Source organism: Typopeltis vanoorti, chromosome 18 (genome assembly GCF_054136105.1).
Source record: "Typopeltis vanoorti isolate ZY-2024b chromosome 18, IOZ_Tvanoo_1.0, whole genome shotgun sequence".
Taxonomy (NCBI): Eukaryota; Metazoa; Arthropoda; class Arachnida; order Uropygi; family Thelyphonidae; genus Typopeltis; species Typopeltis vanoorti.
Window position 1 is genome coordinate 60,989,094 of NC_143566.1, and position 23,977 is coordinate 61,013,070.

Here is a 23,977-nt window from a genome sequence, read left to right on the forward strand (position 1 = left end):
TGGCTTAAAAAATTTGTTTCTGGTGATGAATCACTGGAGGATGAACCACATTCAGGAAGACCTTCCATTATTGATAATGAAAAATTACGTATACCGCTTTTGAAAATGATTCAATATTAACATGTCAAGAACTTTCACAAAATGTTTAACATGAGTGGTGAAACAATTTCTTTACACTTGCATCAATTTGGCAAATCATGGAAGCTAAGCAAATAGGTCCCACATGCATTATCAGATGACAAACTTCAGAGGCTGTCAATTTGTTCTCCACTTTCACATAATAAAAACAAGCCATTTTTTGGATTACTTGCTCACTTGTGATGAAAAATGGATCTTGTATTCTCACACGAAACGAACTTATCATTGTTTGTCACCAAACGATCCTGTACTGCACACTTCAAAAGGCACCACTTCATCTCCAGAAGACTATGCTTTGTGTGTGGTGGACTGGAGCTAGTATTGTCCACTGCAATTTCGTGCTGCAGGCCAAACGATTATGGCCGAGATATGCTTGATTCATCTTAAGTGTGTGCAGGATGTGTTACTTCAGAAACAGCCAGGACTAGTTAATCAGAAGAATTCTTACAGGACAATGTAAAACCTCACACTACAAAACTTACCTGTGAAAAGATTTGTGCTTTAGGCTAGGAGATACTCGCTCATCCTTCATATTCTTCTGACATTTCTCCAAGCGATTATCACTTTTTTTTGGCACTAGACAATCACATGCGAAATAGACAATTCTGCAATAAAACAGATGAAGTGGAGGTTGCTAGGTTTATTACTTCTATAGACAAAACATTTTATAAAAGCAGAATTCACAAACTTGTATCTCATTGGAAAAGAGTTGTAGATTGTGAAGGTGCTTATTTTAATGAATAAAACATTTTATGCATAATAAAAATTTGTTTAATTTTTATTATGAAAAACTACAGAAACTTATTTGGTTTCCTGAGATATATATATATATATATGCATTCTAAACTGGTTTATTTTCTCCTTAAACAGAAGAAATATCTGGCATCTTTGTGAAAAGTATAGCAAAAGGCAGTGCTGCTGATATGTGTAAAAAAATCAAGGTGAATGATCAGATTATTGAGGTATGTCATTAATTTAATTTTTTTACTTTTTTTAATTTTTTTTAATTTTTTAATTTGTCCAATGTAAACTTGCCAATGAAATTGGCTACCTTGATGATCTCTGATAATTTCAATCATTCCATCCTTGGTGCCTGATTTCTCTGATTTTTCTCCTTCTCTCTATGTGTCATATTAGAACTAAGAATGTTCACTTGTTATTCCTTGGTCTTATTGTATGGCTTTACTATCTTCCTTTATATTCTTAGCTTACTTTCCTTTATATTTTTCATGATTATTTTGTTTGTTTATTTTTAAAGTAATATATTATAAATTCAATGTTCATTTCCATACTCTAAGAAAGCAATCTTTTGCTTAAGTTTTAATTCTATATTTCATAACTTATTTGCAGCCGTTGGGCAGGGTTGTTTTTACTCTAGATTTTTGTGTTAGTTGTAGTTTGATTGCGACTTTATATCTTACTTTGTGTTGTGTAATGTAGTTTTGTATTCTGTACATATGTACATGCTTTCCTGATGATGACCTCAATATAGAAGTTGAAACATTGAGGCTTATTTTCTTAATTATAAGTAAAGTAATTACTCCAACACGTGTTTGTTTTCATAAATTCTTCACTGTGAATGCTGACCACCATATAATCTTAAAAGAAAGAAATGGATGAAAAGACATTCATAATTGTATGATAATTAAGAGGCTTCAGTAAAATAATAGAAACCTGCACTGAATGTCTAAAGCAATGAGCTCTAGATTAAGTAAACCTAAAGCCAAAGTTTGGCGCTGAAATATGTTGATATTTTTGCCATTTGGTCCCATGCATGCAAAACATCAAATACATTCCTAAGCCATCCTAAACAAACAGCACAAATGTATCCAATTTACCATTCAGATTGTAAATGATAACTCTCTTCCTTTTCTAGACACTTGTCACACCTCTTCCCTTGTACTGCCTTTCATTCATGTCTACCACAAACTTACACACACACACAGGCCAATGCATACACAAAAATTCATACCACCATCCAACACAAAAACTAGGGGCCATCAGCACCCTCAAACATACAGCTCTAACAATTTGCTTCAGTGAGCAGGCACTGAACAAAGAATATTAAATTATTAGCCAGACTCTTATAAAAAAAAAAAAAAAAAAAATGGATACAATAAAAAAATGTTCACAAGATCCTCCGCAGTAATATCATTAAAAGTAAAAAAGATTACAAGAGTGTCATAGCAATACCATACATTAAGGGCATATCAGAAAAAATAGAATGTTATGTAAATACAACATTAAGGCAATCTTCAAACCTCCTGCAAAATTAAGAAGCATACTCAGCTCATCCAAAAATCCTCTTCCCTACCTTTGCTCATCCAGAGGTTTACAAAATTCAGTGGACCCTGCAACTTACCCTACATAGGGGAAACAGGGGGCACCATCCTAATAAGATAAGATGAACATTAACATCACATTAAATTCCTCCACAATGGTAAAACAGGCCTGTCAGACCACACACTTCAAACATGTCACAGAATCAACTGGAAAGGTTGATTCTGTGACATGTCCCTACACCTCACCAAAACCTGGTTTGAAAGAAAGTCCAAAGAAACATGTGAGATGATGAAACATCATCTGAAACTTAACAAAAATGATGGATTAATAATTCCAAGCACCTGGAAGACCCATCTGCAATTTATATAGTGTCCAGAACATGGTGGCAGAATTCCAACACAAGAAAACAGTAATATGAGAAGACTTTAAAGATATGTTAATGTAGTTCCACTATAAAACTTTATTTTATATTTATCTGTATATTAGTATACTGATATGTATAAAAAATTTTATTTTATGTTAATTTATATTTTTGCATGTTTTTATCCATTATTATTATAATTAATTTTTTTAATTATAATTTTTTTTTCTACCAGAGATCAGGCCAGGGGAAATGATTAACAAAGCATTTAGATTTATCTTACCTTTGTGGTGTGTGATGTAGCTTGTGTTCTGTGTACATGTATGTATGTTTTCCTGATGATGACCTTGATATAGAGATTGAAACTTGAAGGATAATTTTCTTAATTATAAGTCAAGTAATTATTCCGTGTGTGTGTGTGTGTATGTGTGTTTGTATCTCAATAAATTTTTCACTTTTCAACCATTTATTGGAGCATTGATTCAAAGTCTGAAAGAATACACAACTTAATGTTCCATTACTTCTTTCTCTCAGTGTTTATTATAACCTTTGTTTTGTCTTGTGCACAAAAAAATAATAAAAAATTGGCTGAACTTTTCCCATCATAGATTACTTCTGTTGCTGAGTAGTTAGTGTTACTCCCTTTGTGTTTCTGATAATTGGATACATTTTGCAGTGCATCTTGCTGCATAGTATCTGCAGGATTTTGATTTATGGTGTCAAAAGTCTTCTTGAGGTTTATAAAAAGGATAAGCAGTGGAATTCAGCATTATCTGTATTTCCCAAGTTTTGTGTAATAAGCTTCAATATGGCCTGAGCACCTTTCAGAGATGAACTGTAGACTTGAACATACAAATGTCATTCAAGAAAAAATGAAAGAGTTCGAAGAAAAGAATTAAACCTTGAAACTCACTTGCAGATTCTGAAGAAAACGTTGATTCAGCTAGGGAAGCATATGAAGTTGTCTGCAAGGATAGAAAAATCAGAACTCTATGGTGGTGGTGTTGTGTCCCAATTTACGATTATTAGGCTTTCAACTATCCTTACATTTGAAACCCTACTTGTCTTTGTCCACATCTTATTTATATACGAGATATCACCCAAATACAAATATTCAAGCTTCTTCTCCCCTTAGTAATTGTCCATAAATATTTATTTTATACTGCACCTTTCAGGACATTTAGTTTAAGATATAAAATTCAAAAACAAGGAGCAATTACCAAAATATGTCTGAGTGTGAAACTAACATGCAATAGTGACCTTTATCTCGTAACTTAACAAATCCCCCGCCCCCCACATGATTAGGTTCGTATGTTGTTACAAGTGGCGCATTGAGCGGCAATCTCAGACAACTGTGTTTTCAATGAACAAAAGTTTATTCAATACTAAGAATATATAATACAAATTTTCTCTAGCTAAGCACAAGTATTAGGTTAAGATCCTGCATGAGAATTGTGATCATTTTGCCATAACAGATTCTATACATACAAACATGTATAATCCTAGAACTAGTTGATCCTTTGTCTAACCCTTTACTGGTTTGATCATGCTATAATTCTGTATTTTCTAGGACATATGTAATCAGTTACTCTAATTTTCTCACTAAGACAATATGGATTAAAATTATCCTTTTGCCGAGCTAATACACATTTTTGACCTTTAAAACTCTCTTGATTAAAATACAATGTACATGAATAAATCTCTAGGCACATGAATTACGTATTAATTAATAATAACAAGCTCATTTTTATTCTAGTTTGACATGTACTAAAGTCCTAGTATAATTCTCATCAATCCTTTCAACTGTTCAGTAATTGAACAATGACTACAGTTACATATGATTTGAATTGACACGAGATTTTACAGTACCTTTTGACTTAGGTCTTCTACACTGGTCTCTACGTTTTTCCGATATTTTACCTTCCTAGGACGAACTCTTCTATAACTTATCACTCCTAAGTTCTTTTGGCACTAAGATGGGCTTTCACAATCTTTACCTTACATTCTTCAATCAAGGACATACATAGGATCATCTATTCTATGGCTGAAATTCATCACGTGGGCACTGATTCCTTTATAGAATTTTCTTTCTCTCGTTACGATCACTGGACTATGAAACATACTGACATTATCCTCTCTCTTTTTAACTAAACGGCATCCCTCATTTCTCACAATAGGAACACGGAATCGAAATCCTGCACACTTTGTTTCCTTATTGTGTCGGCATCACTCAGGAAAACCGTGTGAGACCTATACAAAGATGTGAAGACAACTCCGAGGAAAAAAGCCTCGTGGGGGGGGTCCTAATCCTTTTATGCGATGACTCCTACCGGCACCTTCTTCAATTTCTTTTCTTCCCCTCTTACTGGAGTCGATTTCACTGACCAATTAGGGTGGCATTTTTCTGCCAAAACATCATGCGTCCATGTGCACGTGACAACGTCTCAATTCGGGAATTATGACATTGAGCTTTGGTTTTTGTTTAAGCTAACTTCTATGTCATCTACACTAAATTAATCTCCTTTCCAAAATTTTTTAAGAATTAACTCGAATCTTTAATCTCTTATTTCAAGTATAAAAACTAGCCTCTCACATACAAAATCCTATGACTAATCTACTTTGCTTTCTGTTCAACATTGGCATTCATGGACATATTATATTTTTATTGTGGCTATTTTTCATGTGTCTGGAAGCAATAGTAATAGCAATTTTGAATGTTTCCCATATTCAAATTTTTGATCAGTTCCCTTTATCAGATATTGCATTGCTACTTCTCTCCCTCCCCCTTCAATACTGTAATTGGCATGTCTTCATTATTTATCTAGTTTACACATTTGCTGCCTTGTCTTTTATTTTTCTGATTAAATACTAGATGTCTATAAAGTTCTTGTGCAGGTTGAAATCTTAACTTACTTCTATGCAAGATGTAAACAGAAAGCAATAGAGAGGGAATTTATTTAAGATTTAGCAATCATGGTTACCACCATTTTTGGATATAATGTATTGCAAGATTTCTAAGTGCTCTGATAATGTTCTGAAGTTGATCATTTGTTATCTTAGCATAAAGATTGTTTGCAGTAAACCTTCAATTTTTAATATGTCCTCACAGAAAAAAACTAATGGGGACAGCATTGTAGGGAAGTGAGGTGGCGACCCATGTCTCCCAGTTCCTCCATCAGGAAAAACCTCATTTAAAATTTAAAAATTATTGGACATTAAGTGAAGTGGTAAGGTGCTCCATCTTGCTTGAAAGGCAACATAGTTAAGTCCTCATTTTAAGAATGAGGGAATTCTGCAGCAGTCCCTTTGGAACCTAAAAGATCAAATCGTCACAGAGTACTCCAAGTGTGTATGTGTCAGTGTTCATTTGGACATCACAATTATCCTCTGAGTTGTGTTTGTCTTTGTTATGTGACTTTTAACACTTTCATTGCCAAGCTGAAAATTGGATTTCGTATGGTGGCCAAATTTTTAAAATTTTTTTATTTAGTTAGCGATGTCCACGTGATAACGCATAATCAGCCGTTTGGTGAGAACTCGCATTGCGTGATCGCGCGATATCGTTCATTGCCAAGCTGAAAATTGGAATTTCGTATGGTGGGCAAATTTTTTTAATTTTTTTATTTAGTTAGCGACGTTCACGTGATAACGCGTCATCGGCCGTTTGGTGAGAACTCGCATCGCGTGATATCGTTCATTGCCAAGCTGAAAATTGGAATTTCGTGGTGGCCAAATTCTTTTCATTTAATTTAGTTAGCGATGTCCACGCGATAACGCGTGATTGGCCGTTTGGTGAGAATTCGCATCGCGCGATATTGCATGATTGGCAATGAACGTGTTAACTTGGACTTTATGTCCACCATATCTACAAGTATAATGCGACGAATATAATATGCTTATGGATATCACATCATGCCAAAGTGAAAAACTTTACACTTACTGACAACAAATTGACAGCTATTATCATTTGCCCACGTTTCCACCCTATTCAAATCACCCCCTATAAATGCTTTATATCAGTAGCATCTCTAATTCCCCTTGCCTGTCTGTGCATCATCATCATCAGCAGCAGCAAACAACTGAGGATCTGTTGTTTGCTGATGTGAGTCAGGCCACCCTCAGTGAATCAGGAACTCGCTGAGGGTGGCCATATTATTCACACCAGTTGTCATACCTGTTCTTGAATTCATTCATGCTACTTGCACATACAACATCGAATGGCAGTCCCTTCCAATTATGCATTACTCTATGAGCTAAATATCTAGCCCTAATCCCCTTCTTGACAGCATTCATTATCAGCTTCCATGGATGCCTTCATGTCCTTTCTCCACCCCTCCATAAAATGAAAAATTCCATATACTGAAATTCTGTCTAACCCTTTCAGAAGTCTATCATACCATCGTCCTCTTTCTTCTGTTTGCTAGTGTCTGCAGTCTACAAATTCTCAATCTGTCTTCATAACCTGTATTCCACAATCCTGATATTATTTTTGACACACTCCTTTGCACTCTCTTGCTCTCCACTGTATCAGAATCACCATAGACACCAGGAGACCATACTTGCATGCAATAGTCCAAGTGAGGTCTTATATCATTTTCTAATATCATTTCTAATAACATTAATGTATAGGATAAACAATGGTCCAAGGACTGATCCATGAGGAACACCACAAGTCACCTTGAATCTGGTAGACTTACATCCACCATCTACCACCTTCTGATACCTATCTGTCAGTCACCCACTTATCCAAGTCAATAGTTTATATTCTAATCCCATATTCTGCAGTATATACACCAGCCTGGTATCCATGTGGTATCCAATCAAATGCCTCAGCAAAGCCTAACAGTATCATAGTATATCTGTTCCCTTTATCCAATTCTGCTGTGAAATTATTATAAAATATGAGCAAATTGTTAAGCATGACCTCCCTTTAGAAAACCTATACAGTTCTTTGCAAAGTATAGCTTATCTATCAATCTATTTCTCTATGTGAGTTCTTACCAACTTCTCTAAAATCTTAACCACAGGGATTGTCGTACATTCTTGTGGGATCTTTCCTGAGCTAAGACAAAATACACAAACATGCCAAGAGCCTAGCAGTTCAGCTGAACATTCCTTTAGCAAATGTGCTGATATCTCATCTGTCCCAATTGCTAAATTCTTATCCAGGTTATGCAACAGCTCTAGAACTGCCTTCTCATGCACCTCTATCTCTTCATCCAATGTAGTGGTAGCACTGTGCACTGTTACGTACACCAGGTTGAGTGATCTTGGTGAAGTGAGCACTAATTATTTAAACTACCTCATCTGCTTCCGATACTAGTGTGCCATCTGCATTCAGTAAAATTGTTATTCTACATTCAATCTTTTAACTTGCAGCGTAATAATAAAATTCTTATGGTTGCATTTAGCCTATGAAGCCAATATCTTTTCATACTCCAACTCAGCTTTCCGTAAAATACCCGTATTTCTAACCTGAGCTTTATATATTTCATAATTCCTCTTACTCTTTCACAATATTCCTTCCACATAATCTTCTTATGGATCTTTTGTTTAATGAGATTGCACATCCATTTCACTCCCATCAGAGGCCAGGCAGAAATCTTAGGAGGAGAAAAATTTGCATTCAATACCAGAATAGTCCTGTGTCAGAGAATTGTATTTCATAAGTAGAATTTCAGTCAGAACAGCCAAGAGGCTTTAGTATTGAGTGTCGGTGTTTTTGCCCTCTTAAGTATTCTGCATGATCTTTGATGAGAATCAGCTGTTCTAGACAGGGTATCAGACCAGTGAAACCTAATTTAAAAAAGCCCTAATAAGAGAATATAAAGGCACCTGGGAAGCATTCATGTCTTAAGCTAAGGCATCTCCAATGCGAGAATTATATTCCAATGAACTCTATGTTCAAAGTTTCTATACAAGTGAACATCTACTTATGAACTTTCAAGATAGGAGCATTTGCATTTACAAAAACATTGCACAGACCAATAAACTGTGACTCCAGTTCATTTAACTATCACAGAACTCCACATTTACAAAGATCTTGTGATGTACCAAGTTTACTAATATTGTAGGATGCACAACAAAAAAGATTATCTGGTTATTCTTCCTTGTACCCTTTCTATGTCATATTGATTATTCTTCAGTTGTTGAACGTATTCCACATGTTGATGTGAATATTTCAAGGGTAATAAAAATAAAAACATAAATATATCACATGGGTTTCTTGGTGGATCAGGAAACTGTGGTGGAGATTTAGAAATGAGTGACCAAGCTGGTGACAGATCTGCAGAATGCTCCTTGTGAGGATAGATTGAAACCTTGAGAGTTGCAGTGTTTAGTTGAGAGGTGACATGATGGAAACTTATAAATTACCAAAGGAGTTGTATTAAGATTGACAGAAGAAATTTTTCAATACATGATGAGTAGGGAGAAAACAAGGGGTTCCCCCTGGAAGTTGTGTAAGAGTGTGGTTAAGTAAGGATGTGCAGCCAGTTGCTTGGCAAGTGTTAAATGAGTGGAATGGATTTCCAGAGGTAGTTGTGAGTATCCCCCAACAGAAAGAGTTCTAGAGAGGTATGATGGTGTGAATAATGGCTAGCATGGGTCTCCCACAATGAATCCTTGACACCATGGAAATACCATATAATAATGCTTAAATAATCTGAAAATTGCAAATCACTTGCTTAAACTAGTTATGTTTAATAACATTATTTACAATCGTGTTGACAATTCATCGGGTTGATTTGACAAACAAAAAATTTGAGATTATACCCAAATTGCAAGTGCTGTTCAGCTATTTATTTATGAATAATAAATTTATATAAAAAAAGAAATATTGTGGTCAAAGAAATGGGATGTTTAGCAATTTCGAATCAGAATAGAAACAACCCGATGAATTGTCAACACGATGGTAAATAATAATATTTTTGTGTTATAGCCATTATTTATGAATGTGTCGCTGATGATTTTTAGTTCTTTGTTCAGGGCTTGCTGGTTAGAGCAAACTGTTGTAGCTCTGTTTTTAAGGGTGTTAATGACTCCATATTTTTGCGATGGGTGTTGGTATGAATTAGCATGTATGTATTGGCCGGTGTGTGTTGGTTTTCGGTAGACTGTGAAGGATAGACTGCCTGAAGGAAGATGTGTGTCTAGGAATGGGAGCGAGTTTTGATTTTCGATTTCAATGGTAAATTGCATGCTTTCATTTTGTTTGTTCAGGTGGCTAAGGAATGTGTTTAGCGTTTGTCGCTCGTGCGGTCAGATCGTGAACACATTGTAAACGTATCTTCGGAATCGTCAACGATTCCGCCACGCTAAGACCGACAGTCTGGCTTAGATACGTTGATGACGTGTTCGCGATCAGGCCGCATGAGTGACAAACGCTAAACACATTCCTTAGCCACCTGAACAAACAACATGAACGCATACAATTTACCATCAAAATCGAAAATCAAAACTCGCTCCCGTTCCTAGACACACGGGCCAATACATATATGCTAATTCATACCACCACCCATCACAAAAATATGGAGTCATTATCACCCTCAAAAACAGAGCTACAACAATTTGCTCTAACCAGCAAGCCCTGAAACAAGAACTAAAAAATCATCAGTGACACATTCATAAATAATGGCTATAACAAAAATACTATTAATAAAATACTCCATAAAACAACAACAAAAACGAATGTAGATCACAGTAAAACCATAGCCATCCCATACGTTAAAGGGTTATCAGGAAAAATCAACAGAATCCTACAACATTATAACCTCAATGGCACCTTTAAGCCACCCACTAAACTTAAAACCATATTCAGCTTCCTGTAAGGTTCCTCTCCTCCCATTTGCACATCCTGGAGTCTATTGCATCCGCTGCACCTGTAACTTACCGTACATTGGTGAAACAGGACAGACAATCCCTATACGTAAGAAAGAACACGTTAAATATAACCATTATGGTGAAGCAGGCCTCTCAGATCATGCACTCAACACCTTACACCAAATCAACTGGAAAAGCACCCTCTCTTTACACCATACACAAACCTGGTATGAAAGGAAATTTAAGGAAGCCTGTGAAATCCTGATAAACCACCCAAATATCAACAACAATGATGGCATGAAAATTCCAAGGATCTCTGGATGGCACGCATTCAGCCTACCTAATATATAAGATCCAGCATAAGTCAGGACTCTAGCCAATCTTCAGCTAGTATTAGAAACCATTTAGAAACCAAACTGGCTGGAATGTACATGTATAATCATGATGTTAATATAGATAGATACATAGACTTGTTGTTGCACCCAATATATTTCTACAACCAACAGATAACACTAATAATAGGACTCTAGCGTTGATGTATAATTTTTTTTTTTTTTTTTTTTTTTTCACCAGAGGTCAGGCCAACAATTGTTGTAGCGGTTGGTCAGTAACTTTAACAAACCAGTTTGATTGTAGTGTAGCTTGTTGTCTGTGTATAGTTGTATGCTCCAGAAGATGACCTTGACATAAATGTCGAATGTAGATTTTAGTTATATTAAACTAAAGTTTTTATTCAAACACGGTAGTTTTCTCCATAATTTTCAAAAATGTATTATCTAGAACACATTATGTTGAGATTTGCCTGCATATGAAATGAGGATGGATTGTTAATATTCCCAATTTCAATTTGTTCGTAGTTTCGTAAATTGCTGCTCTCAGTATACCTTGTTCTAGTGAAGCTTGTCTTGCTGATTTTCATGGATTTTTATAAAAGTTTGTTCTACACTCAACATATTCTCATTGATGGAATTGTTTACTTTTTTTTTTCATCTAGTTTGTAACAGACTTTCCATGGAGCATGTTCTTGGCTGTAAGGAGTTCCAAATTTTCTTCTTATAGCTGATATAGACTTTTGTTTAGCTAGCCAGAAAATATAATTGTTGATTTTTTCACTTGCTGCCTGATATAGTATAGGCTTTATTATTTGAAAAATAAAAATTTTAAATGAATCTTTAGCAATTTTCTTTATATCTTAAATTCCATATCTGTTGCATTTTGCACATTGGGGTGCTTAAGGGTCGAGGCTATATAACTGAGAGGATGCCTCCACATAAGTCGAAGCTATATAACTGAGAGGACGCCTTTAAAGGAATGCAGAGAACCGACCAGGGCATCTGACCTAATATCCAGTCCTCACCTTTTCGTGGTGAACCATGTTGGGTATCTACTCGGATACTGAACGAATAAGGATGGGCTGGCAATTTGGGATTTATCCGACCAAATTGTATTCTTATTGGCTTAAACCAAAATACAAAATGATGGTACAACATGACAAAATTTCATGACAGCTGGGGCGTCGCCCGGTTAAACAAGGCCTCCGTTGTTTTCGCCAGTAAACCAGGGCGAACAGCGAAAAGTCAGCTACTGGAACAAATCTGAAAACACACTCCAACTCAACATCACCAGAGTTAAAGATCAGTACTATCAACATAAGAAGCCTGAATAGCAAAGAAATTGAGCTAGCTGAGGAATTAGATAAGTACCAGATCAACATAATAGGGGTGATTGAAACAAAAAAGACAAAAACTAGTGAGATCTTTCTGAGCAATAAATACAAAATGTTATATTCAAGCAGCAACAATCAAGAAAAAGGAGTAGCCATAGTATTCAACACTAAATACAAGACTAATCTTCTTGAATAGCAGGCAGTCTCGAGTAGAGTGATGTGGGCAAATATCAGAATGGAGAACTGGACAATGAGACTTATTTGTGCCTATGGTCCCACAGAAGGTTCTGCTAAGGTAGAAGTGGAGGAATTTTTTAATGCTTCAGAGAAAGCAACTGACACAATGAAAAAAGAAAAGTTGGTCCTTATTGGGGATCTAAATAGCAGAGTAGGAAATGATTGTCAAACATACAAAAATATTTTGGGAAAATTTGGAGAAAAGAGCAAAGCTAATAATAATGGCAAATACCTGTTGGATTTCTGCTCAGGACATGGACTGGTTATTACTAACACCATGTTCCAACATAAAAATGTGCACAAATTCACATGGAGAGAAGAGGCAAAGAATAAGAAAAGTCTCATTGACTATGTTATTGTTGATACTGATGTTTTCTTCTTGATGCAGGACACCAGAGTGTACAGAGGATTCGAACTTGGAAGTGATCACTATTTAGTCTTGAGCAGGATAAAATTGAATTTCATAAACCAAGACAATGAAAATAGGCAGAATCGCAGAAAATGTCAACTGCGTTGTGAACGGAGAACCTGTGGAACAAGTAAAACATTTCAGCTACTTAGGCACGATTTTTAGGGAAGATGGGAAATTAAATGTGGAAATAGACAACAGAATCAGCAAAACTGGTATGGTGGGAAGTCAATTGAATAAATTCATATGGAATAAGAGAGAAATTAGTCTGAACACTAAATTAGCTGTATACAAGAAGACAGTGTTCAAACCAGTTTTAACTTATGGATCTGAGAGCTAGGAGAGAAGTAAAACACTTGACCAAAGACTAGACCGCAGATATGAGAGTCCCGAGAAAGATTAGAGGCGTGAACAGATGGCATCAATGGCAATATCATATTAGAAACGAGGATATTATGAAAGAACTTGACATTGTCAGCATCCAGGAATGCATTAGCAGAGCTAATCTCAGGTGGTGTAGTTACTTAAATAGAATGGGTGAGGAAAGATTAGCAAAACACCAGAGGAAGACCAAGGTATAGGTGGATTGATACTGTACAAAGTGCCTTAGATGATAGAAATATAAGATCTGATAATGTTGGAGTCTTGACAAGTAACAGATTGATTTGGAGGAAAATTGTAGATAGGAATTTAGTAATTATGTTAATTTTTCATGTAGTACTATCATGTCCTGTACACCCCTTGTGGGTACATGGCAGGAATTTGATGATATTAAAAATTCTAACTGCACAAGGACTTTATAGACACCTTGTACTACTTCGCCTCTTCTTGAAATATTGTTGGGTGCGTACTTTGGATGGTATATATTATACTGGTTATTCTTGTTATTTTATGGCTAATAGGTATTGTCAAAATTTTGATTAGTTAGTTTGTGATATTCAGTGTGCCTTTTTCTTATTTGCAAATTAAAATGTTTTTAGAACAGTTATTTTTATTTTATATAAAAGATTTCACAAGACAGTTCCTTGATGCTGATATTACCAATAATGTTAAAAAAAAATGTGAGAGCTACTATAAAATGCTTCTTGAACAATGCCATTTTTGTTTCTGAACTGCAAAATTATGGATGACTTCTTTGTTGTAACCTAAAAACTATTATTTTTCAATATCTTAAGCGGAAGTGTGGTTGTAAAATAATTTTGAATTTGATTCAGTTCAGCACAATATTGTTCTACACTGCAGTTCATAAAAGTGCATAAATATTTTCTAAGTTGGGTCTAATTGGTTACAGTGAATATCTTCCCAAATAAATTTGCACCAAATCAAGAGCAAAACAGCAGCATTGTAATTATTAGCAATAGGGTTAGATTTTGTGTAGAAGTGTTCATATAATGTTTCTTCTAATTAGCAGCATGTATATGTACCATCTTTGACACTTATAGGTGATGCTAATAAGGTGCTACTAATGAAAGTGTAGATTGCTAATACAGTAGTATCTGCTTACTAGGAGTGAATGGAATAAAAAAGAATTTCAGTTGACTAGTAGTGTGGACCAATTTTTTTCCTTGAATAAATTTAAATATTACTGTGTTATATTAGAAAGAAATTAGAATCTATATATGAATTGTATAAGAAAATATTTCCTTTTTTTTGCAAGAAAATATGTATGTTAAAATAAGCATGGCTGTAAATTATACTTTGACTTTTTTTAGCATGCCTTCAAAAAAGTCAAAGTGTAATTAACAAACACAATTATCCATTGTATTTAATAAAAAAAAATTAAATTTATAAGAAAATTTAAATGAAAAATTTTCATTTAATATTTTTTCATAATATTTTTCCTTTCTTTAAAAAAAGTCAACTGCAATGATCCTGAGGCTATTAGAATGTTTCTTCTCCTTAACATCATTCACCGATCATGTAGCACTCACAACCACCTTGGTCAATCCATTCCATACATTCGCCATCCTCCATGTAAAAAAAAAATCTACTCCTAATCCCTTGCTAACAGTCTTGCATCATTTCCAGGGTTATCTCTCGTTCTCTCCCTTCCTGCGACATACTGGAAAGTCTTTAATATTGATCCTATAAAACCTTTTTAATAACTTATATTCTTCTGTCATGTCTCCTCTTTTTCACCTATCAGCTAATTTTTGAAGCCCATAGACTATCAGTATATTTTCATAGGAAGCACTCTCTATAGACCTGCCTATCTTTGTCTGTGTTCGGACAATTCATTGTGGGGAAAATTGATCACTGAAAAAATTTGTTGAAAATGTTATTCGCTAGAAAATTGAAATGGTATTGCATTGATACCGATATATGAAAAATAAATACAGTGCAAGATAAATTTCACAAAATATAATTTTATTATGTAGCTACGTATTAGTCCACGCGGTTAGCCAAGTGGCTGGTTGCTTCACAACCATATGCCTGTGAAAGGAGTGTCCTGGGTTCGATTTCCATTGTTGACATGATGAGCTTAGGATTTTTTTCAGACATAGCCAAGTTAGCCGGTCTTGGGCGAAGACTGCAGGGTTTTCTCCCCAGTTTATACGGGATTTTTTCTCCAGCAAGCAGGCAAACCAGCCTCGAGAACGTAACACATCTACAGACATAGGATACACTGAGAGGCATAGGCCAACCACCTTATCCTCGTATAATGGTTGCAGTTATAAGGAATAGAAACCCTCGATACCTTAAAGATAAAAGAGGGATAGATGCAGTGCTTTTTTTCTGGAAGAAAAGGTGCTGGTACTCAACATGAAGATGTTGTTACATCAACTTCCACACTTTTAACATATTCTCCCATTTACCCTCGTCGTCTCCAGATTGCTTCTTTCTTTTGGTATCAGCTGCAGAATAACGACCTCGTAGCAGCCATGAGTCCACTTATTTGCTAGGTTGAACTGAGTGAGAGGAGGTCCTACTATCCTATTGAACATCAGTGCAGAAGCTGTCCATACAAGCAGAGATGACCTAGATGAAGTTACTATAAGATTCATTTGAGAGGAAACCCCTTTCACATTCACTGGAAGATATTGCAATTGTGCCCAAAGTGTGCTTTAGAGGAAATGCTGTGTCCGGGAACTTATTTTCTTGAAGATATTCATGTAAACCACGAACTGCTTCTCTTTCGTTTAAGCGAAATTTGCATGCTAACTTTTTGATTTCAGCTTCACCAAATGTCAGATGCTTCCCAGGATTTTCTGGTCTTGGAATCTCCTTCAAGTGGACACTTACCAACAGCTTCTTTCAGACTTTTATAGAAAGCAGATGAACTTATTGCCGGACTGTCTTTCATTTTTGTGGAGCTCAATACCTTTGAACTTCATTTTCTTCTGACTTTGAAGAAAAATACTGTAGTATGGACCACAATTTTCAATTCTTTGTTTGAAGAGTTGAACTGTATTCTTTATCTTCCTATCTGCTTTGTACAAGTCAATATTTCTCTCTTGTAAATCTAGACTTAGTGAAGTAAGTTCTTGGAGAGCATCACTTATAAGGCCCAAATCAAGAACGAACGTGCATGACTTTATTTAATTAAAAGGCCCTCATAAAGAAAGGAACTGTTTTGCTTCTTCTGCTGTCTTCTTTTGCCTCTAGAAAGTGATGGACGAGGGCTTCAAGGTCTTGCCACACTGCAGAAACAGTACTAAAGCTAGATGCAACCCAGCAAGTGGTTAAAATTCTGCCAATTTTGGCAGAATTTTAAGAACTTTTTTTTAAGAATTTTCCACGAATTCTGCCAAGTTGAAGTTCCCGAGTCGCTGCACGTTCCTGTAGTTCCCTAGCATTCTTAGGTGAAGCATGATAAGTCATATAAAGTTTGTCCATGAAACTCTCAAAGCATTTCACTTCTGGCACATTGTTCACTGTGTCACTAACAGACAATTGAAGGCGATGGCTAGCTCAATGCCAGAAAATAACACTAGGAAACTTCTCTTGCATTAGCCTCCTTACACCATGTTGTTTGGTGTGCGTAACAATAAATGCCCCTTTAAGTAATCTTCAGATAATCCTAAACACTCAAGATGACTAATTAAAGAGTTTAGAATTCCTCTAGCAATTCTGATAATTCGATCAAATCTAGGAAAAGACTCACAGGAGCCGAAAGTTCAGGAAGAACTACACAAACAATAACAATCAATGTTGTTGTATTACTCACAGTTGTCGAATCAATAAGTAACGATATTTTGTTCTTGGAATTCACTATATTGTTTATTAATGTTTTTCTCATTTCATTTGCGATATGGCTCACAATGTTAATGGAAGCATTTGCAGAATGAAGAATATGTCTAGGCCATTAAGTTCCTGTGACTTTGACTCCATATATAATGAATGACTTTGATAGATTGCCTATAAGTGTGTATTTAAATTTGATCATAGTTAATTGGATAGAAGGACGAGTTGCATATGAGGAGTATTATCTTGAAAGATTAGTCACTAGTGATGTGCCACAGGGGTCATGTTTGATGGCTATGATTGTTTAACAGCATGTGTATAAATAAATCTTCTGTCTTCTTCCAAAGGGTAGTCAGAACTCTTTAAGCTTAATATTTTGGAACTCAGTAGGCAGCTGAAATCCACCATTACTCATCTGGTAGTTGAGTTTGGTGTTATGTCAACACTTGGAGGCTAGAGTATGATAGAAAGCTTGTGTCTAATAATTCGATATCCTAATCAGTATATTATCTGAAAATAGTGCGAGTTCTGTGGGTTATTTCTCTCCTTTCATGCAGGGACTATGATGAAGGGCCAGTATCATCACTGGCCCTTCTCAATTTTCTTCTTTGTCTATTCTTTTCTTCCCATAATACTTGCTGTACTTCTCTTGAGGTTTTTTTTTTTTTTTTCCCCTACTGTCCTCTTTTGCAAACCATCACTGGTATCCAGTGACTGTTGCTAGGTGCTGCAGGCCAGGATCATTTGGCTAGTGGGCCTGCACCCAAGGGTCACTGGTGTTAGAATAAGGCTTGTTGTGGTGTTAGTATGGCATCCAGGGCAGTCCTGCTATTCTACTTCCAAGGGTACCACACATGGATGTCTGCTTTCCAAATAGCAGACATCCATGTGTGGCTTCATGGTGGGTGGGATGCTTTGCCACTGAATTCGCCTTAATATGAGAATGAGTGCTTTGTTATCAAGTTTATCAGAGGCCCTTGACAGGGCTAATTCAATTTAGAAACCATTTGTCCATCAGCGAAGAATAAGAAATAGAAAACATTAGAGATCATCACCTACAGTATAGTATCTTTTTCATTTTTCATACAACAGCTTTGAATGGGAAAATGTCACTCATCTTTTTCCAGAAGGGAGGGGAAGGATCCCTGAAATATGAATAACTGTTCAGAAGACCTTCTCATTGAGACATTCTCTCAAAAATAATTGGAACAACTCCTTTGTGCACCATCAATCACGGGAATACCAGTTATTGGTAAACTTGCAAAATTTAAACTTTTTTTAAAGAGTGAAATCAGAGTGGGGCCTCCTTGATGTTTTTGACAAGGAGATTTTCCCAAATTAAAATATCAAGGAACAGCCATAAGAATTGGTATTAGAATACCATCTCATAGATGGTATTCTAGTAACAACTAGGAATATCATTCTTTCATTTAATATCTATGAACCACTAACATTACTGAAAGCAGATTATTGCAATTGCTCTGTATATCTTGAACCTTTTGTGCTGCTTGTCATGGCTCTGCCATCTATGCCCAGTGCAGCAGCTAAGAGCACAAGACACAGATGATGTACTGATGATTGCTAGAGAGAGAGCTTTCACCTTACTCCTGACACATCAGGAAGAGAAGAGGAAGTATAACATTACAGTATCTAGTGGGAAACTACTCTTATGACTGAGAATGCAAACTAAAGAAAGTGAAAGGGCATGTTAACATGTTTGGCTATTTATTTACAGTCTTCATAGAGCAAATTAAGGGAGAAGGAAAAATGAATATTGCCCCACTCCTGAAAATACACCAAAAATGGTTCCTCTATATCTCAACCCACTGATTCAGTAAATAATGGATCTAAGACATTCCCCCCCAGATCCATTAATAGATGGGATGAATACCACAGCAACTTATTTAGAATAAGTTGCTCTAATCTTGTGTTCCCACAGTTTATATTTTCATAAGTGTTTTCCTCCAAAATCCTCACCAAATCACAGCAGCAGTCCTAAGGATCTCACTATTACTGTGATCTCACTATTACTTACAGATTACTGTGTAATCAGTAAGTACTTTGAGGTTTCAAAATATCTCTTTAACTCAGTATTTTATCAGCCATGGGCAAGTGTCTACTATGTCTTCATGCAGTGAATCATTGCCTTCATTGCATGGAACAATGATTGGCAGCAACAAAAACCCAGTGACAACAGTGTGCCAGGTCTCACCAGCACAGTGCTGTCAAACACTGACAAAACTGTCATTGATACAAAGTGCCACAGTTGAACTAGATATTGCTGGCACACACAAGAAAAAGTGTTATCTGTAATTTCTGTTGTTGCATGTTTTCTATACAAATATAGATGAATCAGCACAAACTACTTACTAACCTGAACCAGGCTTTCTTCTTCTTTCCACTCTGTCTCCCTTCAGAAAAACAATTCCTGAACTTGAGAAAGTGACCAACAGTTTAGAGCATCACTATTAGTTGACTCTCTTTTGAAACTTAAATCATTAGAACCAAATTTGAACTGCTTGATGATCCCTGCTTCAACATAAATGCTCCCTCTACTGATAATGCCAACAGACTGTAATCTCATTGTGTCAGTGGTACATGACTTGATTGAGGCTGAAAATAAGAAGTTGAACGTCATCATTCTCATCTTTTACACAGAAATTGATGAGGTGCTTAATGTGATGATATTCTGTTAGCTGGAGAATGTAACTTTGATTTTGCTAAAATCATAAGGTGCCACAGCCACAGATCCATGAACTAAAGTAAAGATGGAACAACTTCCTGTACCTTCTTAAAATGACTTGTGATGCTGGTTAGCACATGAGATTTAATGATGGCAGTGAAGAACAAAAAGATACTTATAAATAATATTGGAAATATGTTCAAAAACAATACCTATCTTTCCTAAACACTACACCGAGCCCTGAGGTAATCTATTCTTAAGCACTCTCTGTTTACTGATGCTTCCTCCAGTGACTACCCATAATTTCAATCACATAGTAATTTGTTTAGGACATGACCCAATATTTTACATGGGATGACCTTAAGAAATTTATATATGAGTCCCTCCCTCCAAACAGTATCGTAAGCCACTGTTAAGTCAATAAAGACTGCAGTAGTCTTCAGGCATCTTTGAAATCCTGCTTCAATGTAAGTTGTTAAGCTGAGAACTTTATCTGTGCAGCTGAGATCTCTTCTGAACCCCGCTTGTTCTATTGGAACACGTTCAAAAATTTTCTCACTGATCTTATTCAACATTAGTCTCTCCAACAATTCGTAGGTTGCACTTAAAAGGGTGAGGAGGCGATAGCTTTCAGTTCTGTCTGCTAGCCTACCTGATTTTAAGACAGCAATAATTTTTGTCCTTTTAAATTCTTTAGGAACACAGCCACTTTCAAGTATATCGTTAAAGAACTTAGGCAGCCACAATCTTGCATAAGGTCCACAGTGTATCAGGAATTCATTATGAATATTGTCAAATCCAGGAGCCTTCCCCATTTTGATATTTTGAAACTCCAAGGATATTTCCTCACGAAAAGAATGCAAAGAGAATTGTTGATTCTTTTGAGTTACAGACTTCATAGACTTTAGTTCGCGTTTTACCTCTTTAGTATGTTCTTTATCTATTGGAGCTCTAGAAAGGGAAACAATACGAGCAGCTATCTGACTTGGATGACAAAAGGAGATTTCTTTGGTACAGAGGGACTTGAACCAAGCTTTTTTTTAAAGTAGCGACCAGACTTTTCTACTAGAGTGTTTGAAATCAATGTTTTCAGTTATTTGAATCCACTTTTCCCTACGAGCAGTGTTGAGACTATGGAGCAGTTCTTCTCCTATCTCGGGATCCTTACTTTCAAGGAATTCCCAATACAGGGATTCACTTTCATTGGTCAATCCAGGCACTTATTCTTTTCGGTAGCCTCGAGGAATGTGTATTTTTGCCACTGCTATAATTACTCCAGTGAACCGTGTATAGTTTTTGTGAGAATTCTTCTAAAGCGTGCATCTAGATCTGCAGTGAAGATTTCCCAGTCAGCTTTTTGGAAATTCCATCTTGGTCTAGGAAATGATGTTATCACTGGAATTTGGGCTCCTAATTCCATAAAGATGGGACGGTGCTGGCTATTTGGAAAAACTTCAAGAATATGTCTAAAAGCTTGTAGATGTTGATTTTCACTATCAGTGGAGACGAATGTCAAATCTGGGATATATTCCTTATTCCAGGCTCTTGATTTAAAGGTGCTTTTTTCCTTGGCATCAAAAACCAAGTGGAGACTGTGCTGATCTGCCCATTCAGCTAATATGGAGTGTTTTCAGAGAACTCCCGAAAGCTAAGTATAATTTTGAGTGAAAATTGTAACATTGGTTTAAATTTTAACGTAGTATTGTTCGTTTTTGATAGCTTGTTGTGTCTGTGTGATTTTGGTGTGAATTCCGTTTTATTTAACTTAGTATTTTAACGACACGTTTCATAGAATAGCACATGGCACCAATGCGACGTAAGATAATGGCATCCAAAAATACGACACCTTTTGTTCAAAAACTAATGCGAGGGAGTTTGTCCAATATGATGTGTGTGGGATGTATGCATTCCCGAAGGAGGCTGGAGTTTGGATGGAAAGTGATAGTGGTGGGAGAATGTGCAGAAAGTGTAAGCAAAGTGAGGAATTGAAGTATGTGTCAGGTCGTGAGATAGTTATGGTTGAAGAAAGCCAGAATGTGAGTGAAAATAGTGGCTTGATAGGGAATTATGATGTTGTACAAGATGGCAATGAGAGCAGTGATCAAAGAGAGAGTGAAAGCAACTATACAGATAGAGAAAATGGTTTAAATGATGAAAAAAATGAGGAATTATTTGTAGGGAGTGAGATGCTAGGTTGTGCGCAGTGATACATAGTGCGCACCGAGAGTTGGAGCACCTGCAAAACTTTTTCCAGATTGCCTCGGCTAATGGAAATAAACAAGTGTTTGAAATTAAAAATAAGCGTAAGAGTGGGAGAGTTTCTGAAATGAAGGAAAGAGTGTTGTATGGTGACTCATTATTAAGAGGAGAGATAGATGGGAGTTTAACTAAATCGTACTTACTGGGTGCGATATTTAAGGATGTAAGTGAGAGTATTAGAGCACAAAAACAGAGCATGAAAGAATTGATAGTTGTGGCAGGTACGAATGAATTGAAAGGAGATAAATTTTTTGAGAGAGAGGACTTTAAAGTATTGTTAAAGGTAGCGAAAGAAAAGAGCGACAGAGTTAGTATGGTGAGTCTGTTGCTGCGGTACGACAGAGAGGAGTTTACAAGGAGGACCATAATTGCAAATGACTTTATGTGCAGGTTATGCAGACGGTGTGCTGTGGAATGAGTTTGATGGGTGAAAGGCTTTATACAAGATGGATGACCTGCATTTGAATGGATTTGGTGTGTGGAAACTGGAAAACGTGTTGCTGAATGAAGTGAAAATGGATGTGCAGAACCAGGGAAACTAGAATATGCGGACATCAGTGAGACAGTTGAGTGTAAGAATGTATATAATGTACCCGAGCCAGTACTAAGGACAAGAAATCAGAATGGGATAGTTAGAATACCGCATCAAGATAGGGGTGGGACAAAGGGACCTCTGCATTTCATGTATACTAATGCCAGGAGTATTAGGAACAAGAAGGAAGAATTTTTGGCCTTTATTGGCTGTTCCTGGCCACAGGTTATTGACATTAGTGAAACATGGCTGACGGAAGATGATATAGTTAGTGGGATAGAATGTGTAGGTTATAGTGTGTTTAGGAGGGACAGAGAGAATAAAATAGGTGGAGGAGTGTTATTGTTGATAGCTGATGAACTGCAACCAAGGAGAATTGAAGTTGTATTGCAGGATAGTGAAAAGAGTTCATTTGAGGGTATTTGGTGTGAGATTGAGACTGGCAGAACAAAATATACAATTGGGTGTTGCTATAGACCAGGTAATGGAATAGATGGTGGAGATAGTATGCATAAACAGATTGATGAAATGAGTGGAAGGAGGGTAATTATTACGTTGGATTTCAACTATGGCAACATTGATTGGAAGGAGGAGAGGACACATGTGAGGAAGGAACTGGATTTTATTCAATTATTAAGGGATAACTAGCTGCGACATCATGTAATTGAAAATACTAGGGGTTTGAGAGTGCCTTGACCTGGTAATAGCATCTGAGAATTTGACTGTAATGAATATGACCATGTTGCCACCTATTGGTGAGAGTGATGATAAGGTCTTGACCTGGGAGATGGCTAAAGGTGTGGAATTTTCGATTAAGACACGGTGTATGTGAAATTAACGTGCTGGCAAGTATGACAAGCTTAGGAGATTGCTTGGATCAGTGCCATAGCATGCAAAACTGCAAGGGCTGGATGACGATAGAGCATGGGAAGTGGTCAAGGAGCATTTACAGGAGGTTATGGCTGATTGTATACATAGGGTCCAAATAGTGAAACAAGTAGGGAATAAATGGATGAATAACACCATTAAGCTTGAGCTGCATAAAAAGAAACACCTGTGGAGGGAATTTAAAGAGAAAGGTGACCTGCAGGCACACGAATGGTATAAAGTGCAGGCCAGAAGGGTAACGAGTGTGGTAAATAAAAGCAAAAGTGGATTATGAAAGGAAACGAGTTATGCAAACTAAAGAGAATCCCAAACAGTTCTTTCAATATGCTGCAAGCAAAAAAAAAAACTTTACATGGCAGAATGATTTTAAGGAATGATGATGGTAAGGAGATCACTGAATCAGTCGATATAGTGGAATTGCTGAGTGAGCACTTTGCAAGAGTATATCATCTAGGTGGTGACATTGAAAAATTGACGGAACCATTAGTTTATATGGGAATTGTGATGAATGAAGT

General features: G+C 36.3%; 1 protein-coding gene across 3 annotated transcripts in view; it reads left to right on the forward strand.

Moving 5' to 3' along the window:
* The window catches only part of LOC150096712 (multiple PDZ domain protein-like), a 1,501,001-nt gene that overhangs the window by 511,808 nt on the left and 965,216 nt on the right, over positions 1-23,977 (forward strand). For all 3 annotated transcript variants that reach the window (XM_090408593.1, XM_090408594.1, XM_090408595.1), the window contains one exon: positions 1,009-1,100. In XM_090408593.1, coding sequence (XP_090264719.1) covers positions 1,009-1,100 — 92 coding nt within the window. The remainder of the gene's footprint in view (positions 1-1,008; positions 1,101-23,977) is intronic.